General features: G+C 45.7%; 1 protein-coding gene across 2 annotated transcripts in view; it reads right to left on the bottom strand.

Annotated features, from left to right (window-relative positions):
• The window catches only part of CPM (carboxypeptidase M), a 64,943-nt gene that overhangs the window by 23,745 nt on the left and 23,562 nt on the right, over positions 1 to 17,636 (bottom strand). For both annotated transcript variants that reach the window (XM_083182520.1, XM_083182519.1), the window contains one exon: positions 3,987 to 4,084. In XM_083182520.1, coding sequence (XP_083038646.1) covers positions 3,987 to 4,084 — 98 coding nt within the window. The remainder of the gene's footprint in view (positions 1 to 3,986; positions 4,085 to 17,636) is intronic.

Here is a 17,636-nt window from a genome sequence, read left to right as displayed (position 1 = left end):
TGAAGCCTTTAGTATACTAGCAGAGTACATTTCAAGCAGGGGCGTAACCCCCAAAAGCTATGGGCATTAAGCCATGAAGGGGCACCTGCATGTACATAGCATCTGTGTGGTTTAACGGAAGATCCAAGCCATAGGCGCCGAAACCGTGGGTGCTCCGGGGCCCGAGCACCCACGGAAATTGAGGAGCACCCACAGGCTACGGCATCGGGGTCCCAGCAGAGGATATGCTGTCAGCAGCGGGGGTCCCTTCGGCGGATTGGAACTAGTAGCGGTATTAATACCGCTACTAGTTCCCATCTTCCGCAGGGACCCTGCTGTGACACCAGATGGAGGTGATTGCTGTGTGCAGGAGGTGGTCGGGAGAGGTCGGGCACCGGTGATCCGGTGCCAGAGGTGCAGCGAAGTAGCCTGCGCCGCGTCACGGAAGTCATTGAGGCCGGAACCTGCTCGCTGCCTAACAGTGAGTGACAGAGGCTGGAACTCGCTCGCTGCCCGAACTCTCCCGGCTGCACGAAGTGTGTGTGTGTGTGGGGGGGGCGGTAGTCTGTGTGTGGGGGGGGGGGCGGTAGTCTGGGGAGAGCACCCACCAGAAAACTCTTAAATCGGCGCCCCTGTTCCAAGCTGTACTTCCAACCAGTGCCAGATTAGGACTTTGGGCCACTTTAGACAGGGGGGCCCCCTTGCACTTGTCATTACTGGCTGCAAACTGCATTGGAGAATAGTACACTGTCGAAACACTGTTAGTCACCATTAAAGTTTGTTATCTTTACACATGCTGTGGAGTGCCTGCTGCCCGATCTTGAATTGATTTCTACACTACTGCTCCAGGAGGCACCCAGGTAGATATCTATATCTAGGGAGAGCCTCTATAGTCTCTATACCAGGAGAGCTGCTAACACCTACAATAGAGGATGCAGGATGGCTCCTGCCTGGTACTGCTAACAGCAAGCAACGGTGCACCAGTCGCCACTGGACTGTGAGATGGGACCCACCAGTGAATGCTGATTCTGCATACTGCAGGCATCCTAATGTTGTGAATCTGACCCTGAACACCAGCAGTTGTCAAACAGAGTAACTGGGGCCCTGCGGATTCACTGTGGTTACTGTGGACCAGCTGAGAAAACTGTATATATAATTTTGTGAGTTGTGTGTGTGTTCTTTATTTTAAGTCATTAATATATATAAAATATATAAATTACATACATACAGATTCACAGTTTTCTTTCCTTTCCTTTTTTTTTTTTTTTAAAGGTGGGATGACAGGAAACTTCAACTAGCTTTAAGGCGACTCTGATGCACCTAAGCAAATGTTCCCCATGATTCTCTACATCACCTCTCATCTAGCCAGCTCAGTTCAAACACCAGGGGATACAGATGGGGGAAGGCGTTCCCTGTATACAGTGTTTGTATACAGAGCAGTTATGGTTAGATTTCCCATACACACCTGTAGTCACTTGCACATACTGTAGTAGAAAATGAAAGCCTGGAAGCAGAAGTATTTACACTTATCCTATAGATGCATAGCACAGTACCTGAGAATGCGCAGTGCAAAAACATGCAAGCTATGCTTGGCAAACAGGCATTAGGTCCAATATAAGCAACAAGCTAAGGCAGTGGTTCCCAAACTTTTTCTGTCCAATGCACCCTTTGGGTATCCATGTCTTTTCAAGGCAACCTTAAGCCAAAATAATTTATATGGGTAAGAAGGGGGGCCCGTGCGGAAAATGCGACCAGCTGCCCCCAGCACACACAGCGCGGCCAGGGACAGCAGCGAGCAGGGGCACTGCACCCATCTATCCCACTGCACCCACCTATCCCCTTGCCCCACTGCACTGCAACCCCCTGCCACACTGTCTGTACCCACCTAACTCACTGCCCCATTTAACCCACTTAAGCCCCTACATGCACCTGCACTGCCAGCCCCTGCTACACTGTACCCACCTAAACCCCTATGCCACTGCAACCACCCACACTGCACTCGCTTAACCCCTGTCAACTGTATCCGCCTAACCCCCTGCCTCCACTGCATACATCTTACCCCCTGCCACACTGCTTCCACCTGCACTGCCATACCCTGCCACAATGCGCAACCTTCACATCAACACTTCCACCTCCTGCCACAATGCGTCCAGCTGTATTTCCACCTTCTGGCACACTGCACCCAGCTGCAATGCCACCTCCTGGCACACTGCACCATCTGCACCCCCACTTCCTAGCACACTGCACCATCTGCACCCCCACCTACTGGCACACTGAACCATCTGCACCCCACCTCCTGGCACACTAGCCTCTGATCGCCCCCCCCCCCCTTCCTAGGCAGCCAGAAGTCCTGCTCCCTCCCTTCCTCTCACCCCACACTGACAGACAACCAGCAGTAGTGTCCCTTCCCAACATCCTACTACTGCTGCCTCCGGCCATCCCCTTCCCCTCCCACAGTGTGCATGGCTCCTTACACGCAGCCTAGCGCTGTCACAGTCAGACCAGTCTGACAGCGGAGAGAGACGGGTCCCCTGCACGGAGGTCAGGACTCAGCAGGGTCTCCGTTGTCTGCTCTCAGTGCTGGGGACCCGGCTCACTCCGCTGTCAGACTGACCTGTTCAGAATAAAGGGGCAGGGTTCTCAATGCCTTTAGGCAGCTGGATAATAGGCTGGTGGGGAATGTGGGGAATTATGCTAGGGATCATTGAAGTGTATTGTGAAGCCTACAGTATGTGTTGCCTGCTGGAAAACCTGCCATGCTGTAACCTGTGAACCACTTGCTTACTTTTATTTTTGTCACTAAAGCTCAAATACTTTGCTGAGAGCCACTAATAGCATTCTATTCCCCACTCTTTCAGGCACTGTAGAATTGCAGCACAGGGGTCAAGTTAAAAAAAAAATATTTGAATAGCAAGGGTTGCATGAGCGCACATGCTCAAAATAGGTCACAGAATGCACAGTGATGGTGAGGTCCGACAACTTCAGATTACATTTTGTTTAGAGGGGATGGGTTTGAGAATCCTACCATACTGTCAATGGAGCAAAATATGGTGAATATAGATTTAGAGGACATAATTAATACTAGTTTTTCTGTACTTCTAGTGTGTGTGTGTGTGTGTGTGTGTGTGTGTCTGTGTGTGTGTCTATGTGTGTGGGGGGGGGGGTAGTGGTGCCATTCACTTTGCCATGGTCACTGTCTCTGTGTGAAGAAAAGGAGTGATTGGTCATTCCAGGATGTGTCTTCAGTAACGTTCTCACATATAAATTCGAATAAAGGTACAAAACTCTCCCCTGGTGCAAATATCAGGCATTTCTGTGAATGCTAATTTTCTGCGTACACAATCTACCAACACCCCTAACAGGTGTCCTTTACACGCCCTTTAAATAACGTTGATCTGCACAATAATTCCACCACCTGGAGAGTGGAAACATCACCTTTTCTGGATACCTTTTCTGCAAACATGTAATCAAATAAGGTATACACATATCACTTAAAATTATGTTGTGTTGCCTCTTAGAAGCAGGGGCGTAGCTAGGGCAGAGCACAAGCTCTGGGCGCCGAGAGTTCACAGGGCACCAGAGCCGTGCACCGCCCATCTGATCTCTGTACCGCCCGCCAGCTTGCCTGGTGTGCCGCTCACCTGGTGTGTGTGCCGCCCTGAAAGGCTCCATGTGCTCCCCGGTCTCCCCCCTCCCTCTGCCGAAGGTACATTTAATATAATTGATGAGGGGGGCTGTCTGCTACAAATGGGGGGGGGGGGTAGCGTCCTGCTACAAATGGGGGGGGGGAGTTAGCGGTCTGTTACAAATTAGGGGGTAGGGGGAGGTGGCAGCCTGCTACAAATTGGAGTGCGCAAAATATGCCCTTGCTCCGGGCACCATGACACCTAGCTGCACCACTGCTTCGAAGTATTGTGCAATAATAGGTAACTAGCAATACTTTTGTGTGCAGTGGAGATGTGTACAATGTATTACAGAACTTTAATTTCCTTTCATCAGGCACGTACCTCGTTCCCATGCATATTTGCAACATACTTGAATTCAGGAATGCCAATAGTGTGTTTGGTTGGGTTTGTTCCCACAACGAAAACCCACAGATCTCTGCCTTAATGAAAAAGAAGACATGACAATATATTTTACATCCATGTAGTATAGCTTTTATTAAAGTGCATTTTTACAATGTAAGGGTGCCGGACGGGATCCCGACAGTCATTTACCCGACGTCGGGATCCCGTCTGTTGAAATACCGATGCACGGGTTCCCGACGGCCACCGGCTATTCTCCCTTAGTGGGGGTCCACGACCCCCATAGAGGGAAAATCGAATAGGTGGAGTGTCCGGCCAGTCGGGATCCCGTCGTTGGGCTAATGACGGTCGGGATGGCGACTGTCGGAACCCTGTACCACACCCCAATGTAGTACCACAGCAGCTAGTCAAAACACATTTTTTTCTTTGAAATAATCCTGGTGGGCACACTGACACTGGTCTGTAAGCGCTGGATGGAAATATTGCAGATGGAACGTTTATTTATTAGATTGCCACGTTCTGCTCAGTGATTACCTGTACTGTGCACTGGCTGAACAGAATGCAGACTTTCCTGAAGACTACACAACTAATCTTTCCACGAGTGTAAATTCAGTAGTCTTGCAATCGAGTTACCTATGTAGGACTATGGTTCCATGTTATTAATTTCTGGATATACATTAACTGCTATTTTATACCAACTATATCAACCACCTTTGAGACTACAACTGCCAGACCCTCTTATTGCACATCTTAACCACTGTGGTCCAAACCAGCCTTGGAACCAGGAGACTTTGTTTGCAACTGATTTAACATTACAGCTAAGTCATTAACATCTGCAGACTAACAAGGGACTTGGGGTGATTCTGGTTGGTTTGCAAAAGCAAACTCCTTCTTTAATGGACAAAACCATGTGCAAGATGTACATCTGCCCCACCTGCAGTGCAGAACCAACCTGAATCACCCACTCAGAACAACTATTCTCTTGTGGAAATGGGACTCCCTTTATTCCGATCACACTACATGAGACCCAGACCCCATCTCCTTAAGATGTTGGTAATTATTACTTCCCCCTGCATTGAGGTGGGATACGGTCACTAGGTCTACAAGCATTAGGTTGACATGCATGAAGGTCAAAAGGGTCATTCGGTCAACATGGGATTTTTCACTTTTTTTTAGTCGACAGGCGGTATCTTATGCCCTACCATCCACTACGGCATGGTGGAAGAATAAAATAGTGTGCACGGTGCACTTTTTTTTGGTACTTGTTTCCTAGCACGGCTCCCATCTTCTGCCATCGCATACCACTAATTAAGGTATGCGATGGGACCCGATTTTCGGGTTCTAAGAGGCGAACTGTACAATTTTAATATTGCGTTGCATCGCATGCCATTACAATGGCATGCAATGCGATTTGTAATTGTACAGGCACCCTGATGGGGTGTTAAATGCCCTCACTATCAACGACAACCCGAACCATGGCGAACACAGCGAGCCCGCGATGGGTGGTGGTACGCGTCCTCCGACCTTTTAATACCCCCACTATCCACGTCGGCGTGGAGCCGATTCTATATAGTGAGGCGAGCCCGAAGCGTGGTGAGCGCAGCGAGCCCCGCGAGGGGACGCGGAATACATGTGAAGTAATCCACGTCCGCTCGCCACGCTTCGGGCTTGGTGGCTCGCTGCACTATATAAAAACAACTCCACGCCGATGTGGATAGTGGGGGTATGAAAAGGATTGGAGGACGCGTACCGCTGCGCTCGCCACGCTTTGGGTTGGCGTTCATAGTGGGGGTGGAGTTAACAATGGGGGTGCATATAACATAGTAATCACCCATCAGGGTGCCTGTACAATTAAAAAATCGTTTTGAACGCATCGATCGCGTTGCATGCGATGCGATCAAAATTATGTCATAGGATTAAAATTGTGGATGCCGTGCTAGGAAACAAGTACCCTTTTTTTAGTGTCCATGTCAACTGTGTCAACATTTGGGATAAAAAAGTGAAAACCCCCATGTCGACCTTTTGATTGTTGTCCTTCCCCATATCGACCTAGCCCCATGTCGACATTCAGTCATGTTGACCTTCATGCATATCAACCTAATGACTCTGTCGACCTAGCCCCATGTCGACATTCAGTCATGTTGACCTTCATGCATGTCGACCTAGTGGTATGAAACTAATGTTTGTCGACCTGGTTGCTCTCTATCCAATTATCCATACCCCATTTAGGTTAAATGATCTAATCTCTAGGCATAATAGCAAAAGACATTGGGGGAAATTTACTAAAGGAAATTTGTAAAAAAATAGGTGTATTTATATCCAGAAATACACTTATTTTTGACATTTGCTATCACGAAAATACGGCAATTCGTATTGATACGAATTGCCGTATTTTCAGGATAGTAAATGTCAAAAATAAGTGTATTTCTGGATACAAATACACCTATTTTTTTTACAAATTTCCTTTAGTAAATTTCCCCCATTATAGCTGCTACTATTGTGCTGATTATTTACTTCTTAAGCAATTGCATTAAGGAGCCCATACACGCTCTGTTCCTGCTCCGTCCTTTCTGTACGAAGAGATGCGCGCTTACGTGCAAAAATTTGTGAAGTAATTTTTTCTATATGGTAACGCTGAGTTTTCAAAATTCCTTGACTTGTTATTCTATACCAATTCTTTTAGGCATTTCTACTTGGATCCTCATTTCGAACGGGTGTGGTATATGGTCCCGACAATCGGGATCCCAACAGTCATTAGCCTGACGTCGGGATCCCGACTGGCCGGACTCAGCGGGGCAAGGGCAACAAAGTCCCTTGCAGGCTCGCTGCGCTCGCCACGCTGCGGCCACGGTGGCTTGCTACACTCACCACCTATTCTATTCTCCCTCTATGGGGGCGTGAACCCCCATGAGGGAGAATAGCCGGTTGCCATCGGGACCCCGAGTGTTCGGGTTTTGACTGTCGGGATCCCGACGTCGGGGTAATGACTGTCGGGATCCCAACTGTCAAGAAACTGTCCGGCACCCTTTCTATCAATATAAGATTAGTTAAGTATCTTTTGTTACTATAAGAGAATAACTTTATGAGTGTCATCCATATAGGTATATATCCATAGGCGTGTGCACGGGAGGTGCTAGGGGTGCACAGGAACAACCCCCCCCCACCCCGCACGATTGCAGCGGTGGGCGCCGACGCCTGTGAAGGACAAGCTGTGTGTTTAGCTGCGCTGCGCTCCTTGCTTCGGGTCCCGGGACCTAGTTGCTGCTGATTAGATTGACAGCACCATATAGGACAGGACAGCTGAACGATGGCTCAGCTGTCCAATCATATCTGGCACAGCAGCCTGCGGCTCAGTGACTGGCTGAGCACGCAGGCTGCAGGGAGAAGGAAGGAGGCGTGGACCTGCAGTGCTCTAGGAGACGTTGTGCACAGCCTGTCTGCCCTGCCAGGCATCTACATAAGTAAAAGAAAGGCACCACTTTTACATTTACAAGTGCAGTATGAGTTTGTATATATATATATATATATATATGTATAAATATATATATATGTATAAATATATATATATATGTATAAATATATATATATATGTATAAATATATATATATATATATGTATAAATATATATATATGTATAAATATATATATATATATATATAAACATACACACATACTGTACTTACATATATATAATATATAATCCACCACCTGCTCTTCCTAGCCTTTCCTTCCTTTGCCCCCCCCCCCAACTCTTCCCTCTGTCTATGCTGCCCCTCCATCCGTCAGTCTGTCCCCCAATATGGTACTTTGTCCCCATCTGTCTATTCCCCCCCCATCTATCCATCTATCTGTGCTCGCCCCTCCCCTTATCCATCTGTCTATCTATATTGTTCTATCTGTCCATCTTTGCCCCCGTCTGTCCTGTGTTATATAATATGTAATGGGTGGGCATTACGGTGTGTGTGTCATAATGTGTAATGGGCACGACGGTGTGTGGCATAATGTGTAATGAGCAACATGGTGTGTGGCTTAATGTGTAATGGGCATGACGATCTGAGATGTAATGGGCATCATGGTGTGAGGCACAGCGTCTAATGGGTATCACGGTGTGAGGCGCACTTGTAATGGGTATCACGGTGTGAGGCGCAACATGTAATGGGCATTATGGTGTGTCGCATAACATAAATTGGGCATCACTTGTGTCAAATAATGTGTAATAATGCGTAATGGGCATCATGGTGTGTGGCATAATGTGTAATGGGCATCATGGTGGGTGGCATAATGTATAATGGGCATCACGGTCTGAGACGTAATGGGCATAACCATGTGAGGCAAAACATATAATGGGCATTATGGCATGTGGTATACTATGTAATGTCTGTGTGACGTGTAATAGACATTACGGTGTAAATTTTCGTCGCGCGCACTGTTCCTATGGTCCCTATTTTACAAAAATTTGTCAAGCCCTGGCATGTGGAATGGACATTACTGTGTGATGGGCATTATGGTGTGTGGCATTATGTGGAATGAGCATTATGTTGGATGGCATTATGTAGAATGGGCATTACTGTGCAATGCATTATATGTAATGGGCATTACTGTGTGTGGCATTATGTGTAATGGGCATTTCGACGCGGACTGTCCCTGTTTTTAGTATTCTGAAGTGCATATACATAACTAAGTCACCTATTTTGTTTGCATTGATGCCCATAGGCGGTGATGGACACGCCCAATAGATGGTGATGCACACGCCCCCCCCCCCCCCCCCCCCCCATGGTGCACCCTCTAAGAAAATGGGCTGCGCGCGCCTATGTATATATCCATGCATTTACAGTTTCTACTGTGTCATTATGTCCTCAACATAGAACAATTAGAACTGGTTGCCGTCACTATGGAGAACTGGTTATGACAGTTCTAACAAAAACACACACAAGATTGCATGCCAGTTACTTATGTATGATTGCCTGCAGGCAGGATCTTAATTTGTCTTTGTATACCCTAATTGATTGGAGCAGAATACAAAGAACACACATTCAATCCCCAGGTGCAGCACATGTGATAATGTTTATTTATAAACTTATATTTCCGGAGTGTTGCAAGCTTGGAAAGTATACAAAACGTCACAGGACTGGACAAAGGGTTTCTGATTATTAGAACACTAGATACTTTTCCGTTTCTGTTACTCAATGGGATGTGTTCAATGTGGCCGGCGAGGGGGTTTTTATGGCGAGGAATGGATGGCTATTTTTTGGGGGAGTATTGTAGCAAACAAGCCATCCTCGCCATTTAACCCCAGTGCCAGCCACTCATCCTATTCTAGGTTCTGGGGGAATCGTTGCTGTCAGAGGACGGTGAGGATTCCCCCAAACAGCGTCATTCGCGGCTAATGGAGGGAGCCTGTTGCATTTAGCTGGGAGCCTCACTGTTTGGGTGGCCACACACACTGTTTCCACCTCGCTGTCAAAATCCAGCGAGGTTGAAACGGCGGGTGCAAGGGGGTCAGTTGAATACTGACCCGCAAGCTGTGACGGCGAGCTATCAGTCACAGCTCGCTAAAGAGCATTGAATATACCCCATAGACATTATGCTGGTTTGGTAAGTATCATGACAGAGGCACAGTAACGAGATATGTTTTTTTCATTTTCAGGGAAGACTTGGAAGAATGAGGCACATTTTGGAAGGGTACGTAGCAATTTTCTCTCTAAAAAACTTACACGTCTTTGGAAATCATTAACCTATTGTTACAGGGGTATGGGTTATAGGGTCGACAGTAATTAGGTCAACAGTCAATAGGTCGACAGTCCAAAGGTCCACACATGAAAAAAGTCGACATGCATGATCAAAAGGTCAACACAAGCAATAGTTCAACATGGAAAAGGTCAACCTGAAAAAAGTTACCGTGTTTTTTTTAATGTTTTTTGTCTCTATGTCGATATAAGATGACATGACCACCGTATAAGTGTACTATGCCCCTCTGAGGGCTCACTATGTTCGGGCATGGTGCTTTGCTGTTTGACATTTTTTAAACAAATATGAAATAATGAAAAACTCATGTCTACATTTTTCATGTTGACCTTTTCCATGTCAACCTAATGTTTGTGTCAACATTTTGACCACATTGACCTAACCTAGTAATTAAGGCTGGAAAATGACATTAGTCCATCGAGTTCAATCCAAAAATTAGTCGACATAATCTTTTCATGAGTCGACATATTGAATGTCGACAAATAGTGGTGGACCTATTGACTGTCAAACTAATTACTGTCGGACTATGGACTGCATCCCAGTTTCAGTGGGCTGTATTTGCATTTTTTTAGAAGCACCTCACAATTATGGTATAAAGAGTTGACTGCCTAGGCTGTCAATGGGTCGACAATAGTTGACACTCACGAGGACCAATGGTTAACACATGAAAAGTTCAACATGAGTTTTCAGGCGTCAATTTGTAGATTTCATCATGTGGATCGCCAATTTGTGTGCTCTCTTCACAAGAGATGATTCTATTCTATTCTATTGAAATGCTTCAGGCCCGGTGCCTCGCTAAACTATGGCTGTACTTGACACACAATACTAGTCCCTATTGGTCCCTATTGGATTCCACATGGTAAAATATGAAAGACTCCAAAAACAATGAGAAGAGATTCCAAAAACACTTATGTCCACATTTTCATGTGTCACGCATTGTCATGCCAACCTTTTGCTTCTGCTGACCTTCAGCATGAGAGATTTCAAATGTCTCAATTTAAATAATGGGTTGTAATAAAGCCTGGAGGAGAGTCATATAACACGTCACGGTCATTGTGACATGTAAACATTGGTGCAATAGTGTCGTCGCCCCCCTCAAATAAGTAAAAGTTGGTAAAATAGTGTGTTCCCCCCCCCCAAACATAAACGTTGGTGATATAATGTCCCCCTCCCAAACAAATTAACATATTAATCAGAGCATACTTATGACTTCTACCTCAAGAAACGTGATATATACACTGTGCTGGCTCCTTTACATGTTGGTCCGGGTAGTCTGCCACACAGCTGAAGTCGCACTCAGAGATACCATGCAGCAGCGCTTCCTCCCGCTCCATGGGGCAGATTTATTAAGCTCGGTGAAGTGATAAAGTGTCTGGTTTTTATCACCGGATAATCTGGTCCTACCTGTGAAGTTACAGGCTTGGTTTGAAAAATGACAGGAAGAAGCTGATTGGCCAGTGATAAAAACCAGACACTTTATCACTTCACCGAGCTTAATAAATCTACCCCCATGCAGTGGCGCATTCAGGGGGGGCACCCTGGCACATGCCGCCCCAGTCATTAATTTTGTAGCTGAGAACCAGGGCTTTCCAACGAGCCCAGCCCCGTGTCTCTAGCCTCCCGGGAACCGGAGATATCGCCTGGCAAATCTGTAACGTTTTTTTCCCCATAGCATAATATGGGACCCGTCAATTCCAAACCCCCCCACCTGGTTCCGGCAGCTGCCAGTTCCCCTCCTGGCATCGCAGAAGCTTGTGGTTGATCTCATTCCATTCCAAATCGCTGGGCCTTCAATATGATACCAGGCTGGTCCATATCGGTCAATCAGTTTCAGAGATATTGCATGTAAACCAATTTTTTTATTTTTGAAATGTCATTTCATGGCTGTTCATGTTCTTTGAGGGCAGATTACTCTGGAACCAAATGTTCCAGTTTCACTGGACCAAAATCATTCAAAGCCCACTCAAAAGTTCTTCAATATGATATTTGTCTCATATAAATGGGTCAGTTGGTTCCGAAGATAAAGCCGGTTAAATTAGATAACTGGTTAAAGGGGAAGGGGTGGTTTTCTCTCCCCCTCACACCAGAAAATGCAGGGACTAGGCTGGTGTAAAAGGGGCCAACCTGGGAATGCATTTTCTGGTGTGAAAGGGGTATTTTTACAAATAGCCGGGACCTGCAGTGCTCTGAATACAGCCAGGCTCTGCCTCTGTCAGTGGCTATCACTTCTGCCTTGCGGCAGCTGTCCCCGTTTACCGCGAGCATGTATTCCCCCTTGGCAATGAGCATGTAATCCCACATGGCAACGAGCATGGAACCTCTGGCAATGAGCATGGAACCCTTGGCAATGAGCATGTAGATAAGCAGCACTTATGTAGCATAATTTTTTAATAGGCATTATGGTGTTTGGCATAATACACAATGGACATAATAGCTTGTAACTTAACGTGTAATGGACATTATGGTGTAAATGTTTAATGCGCGCCTTTGGCGCACAATTTCCCTGTTTATGAAGCGTATTGTGAATTTTGGCTTAATCTGTGTGGCATTATGTGAATTCTGGCTCAATCCATGTGGCATTATGTGAATTCTGGCTCAATCCATGTGGCATTATGTGAATTTTGTCTCAATCCATTTGGCATTATGTGAATTTTGTCTCAATCCGTGTGGCATTATGTAAATTCTGGCTCAATCCGTGTGGCATTATGTGAATTTTGGCTCATTCCATTTGGCATCATGTGTAAGGGGCAAGTATAATGGGGTCTAGTATTTTGTTGCATAATGTGTAGAAGTTGTATATGGTGTTGTACACTACACTCAAGGACATGCCCCCTGTTGAGTGGCCACACCCCCTTTTCTGGCGCGCGCACAATTACATCCTTCACTTTTGTCGCCATGGTGGGCCTGCGTACTTTAACCGCCAGGGCCTATTTTTAATACCATTCCCACCCTCTCTCTGCCGCTCTCTTAGCATGTACACTGGCACCACTAACACTGCCCCTCCCCCACCTAAACCCTCTTTTATCATGGTGCCCCCCCCTGTCATTTTATCCTGGATCCGCCCCTGCCACCATGTCCCGTGACACTGCCCGGGGAGTGCTCTTCCTGCGCTCTCCTCTTAGCGGTCAGCCATGGCGGAGTGCTGCCAGTGCCGGGGTGGGACTCGGGCCAGGGTGCTCGCTACCATCACTGACCGCTGCTCCCACTCCGGCGTCTCCTGTGGAGCTCAGGGCGGCTGAATGACAGCTGCTGGGCGGGACTCAGGCAGCTGATCGCTCAGAGGCCACCACACAAACAGAAATGTGTGGGCCTTCTGAGCGGCAATAACAGTCAGGGCTGTTCTGAATCGGGGTCGCACGGGGCCGCGCATCTAGGTTGCTGTGTGGGCTACACACACAGCGATAGTAAGCCACTTTCTGAGCGATTATGTAAAATCGTTCAGAAAGTGGCTGAATATCGCTCAGTGTGTAGAGTCTATTAGAATGGCCAGCAGCTTCTTACAGTGCCACACAAGGAGAAGATTCACAGCACCTATATTATGTTTTACAACATTTTAAAGAGCAAATAAAATATCTTTTTAGATTCAGTACGGACATGGGGATGCACTTTTGGGGCAGGTCACCCGGAACCAGAAGGGGAGGGAGGAATAAAAGGAACTTCCTGTACACACTAGTCTGGCATCCTGAGGAAGAGAGGCTCTCGAAACATGTTGATCCAGATCTAGTGTGATCCAGACGGAGGAAGGTGCTTAAGGTCAGTTAGCTATCAGGTTATACCTTTTTTGTGGGCGATATCCGGATAGAACCTACTAATAGGACAACCTGGAGCGCTACTTATCTACCACCATTTCAATCCATACAGATCTTCTACATTTTTAGTCTATTAAAGTTATTTATCTGGCAATAAATTTTACAAAGGAAACAGATACCTTGATGAGCGTTATTTCCCACATCTCACCGTGAGTACCGGTACGCCTTTGTGATTATCCACAAAGATACCTTGATGTGTGTTAATTTACATTTTATTGTGACGCCAATCCACTCCACTATAAAATCAATTCTTTCTGAGAAATTTACTCAGCATAAAATTGTCCTTCACATTGGTTCTATATTTGTATCTCTTTTCATATCGCATTGGGAGTTGAAAATTGTTGAACAGGAGAAATTCACAAGGGAAACAGACAAAATAAGGAGAAGGGAAGTTATCCTTATATTGTTTTTTTGTGATAGACCCCCTTTGTTCCCCATCATTGTCGAAAAACAAAAAGGAGCACCTAAGTGTCTATACCTCACACCACTCTTTCGAATTTGTTCATTTGGGATATCCTTTTGGTATAGACCAGGCTGATCCCTACGAATCAGCGCCACGTTACCCTGCCCAAAAACCTAAAACAATTAGTGCCACACAAGGAGCTGCACAGTGCTAAAGAAATCAAAGATCCTTCTGTAAAATAAATGGGCTCTGTTTCTTTTTTGAACGTAAGCCTCCTTATGGTTTTTTTTTTAGGTGTGTGAATGTCTTTTAATAAGCATCACTGCAGAAAAGCAAACCTGCATTGTGGGGTGTTTGGCCCACCACTCCTTTCTATTAAAACAACATTTTATACAATGAGCTCATGTCAGTGTTACAAGTACTATCCCATTTTCCAGCCAATTGTTGAGTGACATATATAATTATTACAAAAACACTTTAAAACCTCCAGCCATCTCTCATTTACTAGCTGAAAATGCTTCTTAGCAAAGCAGTATAATTGTCTGACGCTCAAGTATTAGACTGCAAACACTTGCAATTTAGAAACAAAATCTAAAACACATTATAGGACTGTTTGTGACTTGTTCATGTGACCACTGCGCATCAATTGTAACTAAAAATCTTTAAAATTGCCCAGTGTGTACGCACGGTTATAAACAATGTCTTCTGGACAGCCCTAGATGCAGCTCAATACGAGGATATCATCCACAACCGCATAGTCCTGTATGTGGCCACTGAATATATCCTTAGGTCTTTTGCAAAATCGCAGTGTTTGCTCGCTACATTCCCAAATCAGCAAGGATCGCTAATTACAGTGAATATCAGCCAACTACGCACGTACCGCGCTCACATTGCGACTGAAATGAAGATGAGTGGAAACAGGGAATTTTCTGGGTGTGTATAAAGAAAAGCAGGTCAGCCAAGGCATTTTTGGGGTGGATCGGTCACAGATTAGTGGACACCTCAGACTGGATCCGATACGTAATGCCGGCGAACGGAATCCCGGCAGTCGGAATCCCGACCGCCGAAATCCCGACATGGGGGGGACGTGGATCGCCCCCCCCCTGCGGGCTCGCTGCGCTCGCCACGCAGCGGGACCAGTGCCTCGCTACGCTCGGCAAGCTATTTTATTCTCCCTCTATGGGTGTCGTGGACACCCACGGAGGGAGAAAGTTTCGGGATTTCGGCGGTCGGGATTCCAGTGTCGGGATTCTGAACGCCGGGATCCCGACCGCCGGCAAATTGACCGCATCCCCTCAGACTTACTCAGAAGGAAAGTACACGGTGATGAATGCATCGCGATCTACATGCAATTTTGCACAGGGTGTTTTCTCTTTATGGGTGGCAGCTTTCTGATCAGCTTTTTCTCTGATTTGCGATCCATGCTGAATCATGCGCATCGGGTGTAGTTGCAGTTTTGCTAAAATAGCAAAACTGCATTCGCTTTCTCTCGCATGATAGGGACCAGCCAGCACAGGTCGGTATATGGTCGTTAGGTCAACACTATTAAGGTCAACATACATTGGGTCAACCACTGAAGGTCGACTCATGAAAAAGGTTGAAATACCGAAGGTCAATGGGGACAAAAGGCTGATACAAGCATTTGGTCGACTTTGAGAAGGTCAACATGGGTTTTTCAGGTTATTTATGAGCCGAAATGTGCTGACAGATGGTATTCCATGCCTACCATCTACTAGGGCGTGGAGGGAGTATAGAATAGTGTGTCAAGCGTAGCGAGGCATTGACCACGAAGCATTAGGAGCACAGTTAGCCATGCAGGGGGACGCGTAGCATTTTTTCTGTGTCCATGTCGACTGTGACAAATAAATTTGAAAAACCCATGTTGACCTTCCTAATGTCAACCTAATGTGTGTGTCGACCTTTTGACATGTTTCGTGTGGCGACATAAGGGGGGCGGGCAGGGTTTACATGCTGATTTCCCTATTTCACCAACACTTTTCACTGGTATTTGTCATTGCAGGTCACCAGCTTTTGTGATTTTCTAATAGGATAGGTTGAAAAACAGAACGCATTTTCATTTTTTTCTAACATCTTCCAAACATCATTATCTCTTATTATTATTATTATTATTATTATTATTATTATTATTATATTATAGTCTTTATACTTTAAACATTTTCTTACAGGAAAATGACAAGAGGACTTGAATCACTAGCTATTCTGGTCTGGTCATAAGGAAAACCATTTTGTGTATCCAATTTCAAGCTCAGTCATAAATGTAGCAAATAGTTAAACAGCTAGAGTTGCCACAATGAATAAAAGCAGCCCTTGTGTTTCCTCTTTCTTATTACTGTTAGCTACAAATGATACTAAATGGCGCAGGGTCTACTACAGTATTAGTAGTTTGGACTTTTACATGCTTGCCCTGTGTGCTCTGAAGGTTATACGCCAATTCCTTTACTAGGAATTGTGCCAAAAATCCATATATATATATCATAACCACTATATGTGTGTGTGTGTTTATAGACAATAAACAGAGTAAAGGTCTGTACACCTGGGACGATTTGAGGCTATTTTCTAAGCAATATGACTAGATCGCTTAGAAAATAAGCCCAGATTGCTGGGTATGCGCAGGCTATAGTGATGGTGACGCACGGGATGCACGTCACCATCGTATCCTGTTTAGATCTCATTATTTTGCCTATCAATGCAGCGCCGCATGGATCGCTCAGCACACATCACAGGTGCATGTGTGCTGAGCGATGTGGACTTCGCCCAGCTCCCTGCACCTGTTGCCTAGTGTGTACGGGTTTTTACTTTTTTTGAAATTGAAAAACAAAAGTAACTTACAAGTGTTTTGAGAGGACTCAAAAAGGTTCCAGCGACAAAGCTTGCATTTATTGTTTCCATTCCCAGTACAGGCAGCCAGAAGTGGGTTACACTACAAAGCTCACTTTGATACATTGGTCAAGATAATGGTACAGGTTAGATTAATATCTCCTATACTGAAAAAACAAAGGGATAGAATTTACTTCTCAGTGATTAAAGGGTAACTTATATGGCAGTGTGTAAGCAGAGTAGGGGTTTTAACTACTGTACAAGGCATTACCATGTAGGTAGTTACCGCAACAGGGCAGAATGTCCTTTTTAGCGCCTGAGCAATAGTCATGCACTGTACTGTTACAGAAAATACATCCTTAGCCCCCACTGTAATCTAACAGCAGAGCCGGCCCTAGCCTAACTGATGCCCTAGGCAAGATTTTGGCTGGTGCCCCCTAGCAACGCCACTAGTTCCGCCTCTGACCCTGCTCCCATTTCCCAGCACCATCAACCCTCATCATAGCAGTTATCATTTTGGTGCTCCAACCCGCAATATTTTAAATAGAAACAGTGCACACATTCGGTGCGCAGCCCAAACAGGGGTTTGTTCTTGCTGGGAAGGGGCATGGCCACACAATAGTACCCCAAATTCAAATTATGCCACACAGTAGTGCCACTTTATTCACATTATATCATGCAATGGTGTCCCTTATTCACGTTACATCACACTGTAGTACCACTTTACCTAATGTACATTACTCCTCACATTATTCACATAAAAAAAAATGAATCCCACTATATGCAGATGCTGTATGATGGCATCAGTATCAAAATCATACTTGACAGCTGTACCCC

Source organism: Crinia signifera, chromosome 4 (assembly GCF_055691185.1).
Source record: "Crinia signifera chromosome 4, ASM5569118v1, whole genome shotgun sequence".
NCBI classification, from domain to species: Eukaryota; Metazoa; Chordata; class Amphibia; order Anura; family Myobatrachidae; genus Crinia; species Crinia signifera.
Note: the sequence above shows the minus strand (reverse complement) of the source record. Positions and strands in the feature narration are given on the sequence as shown.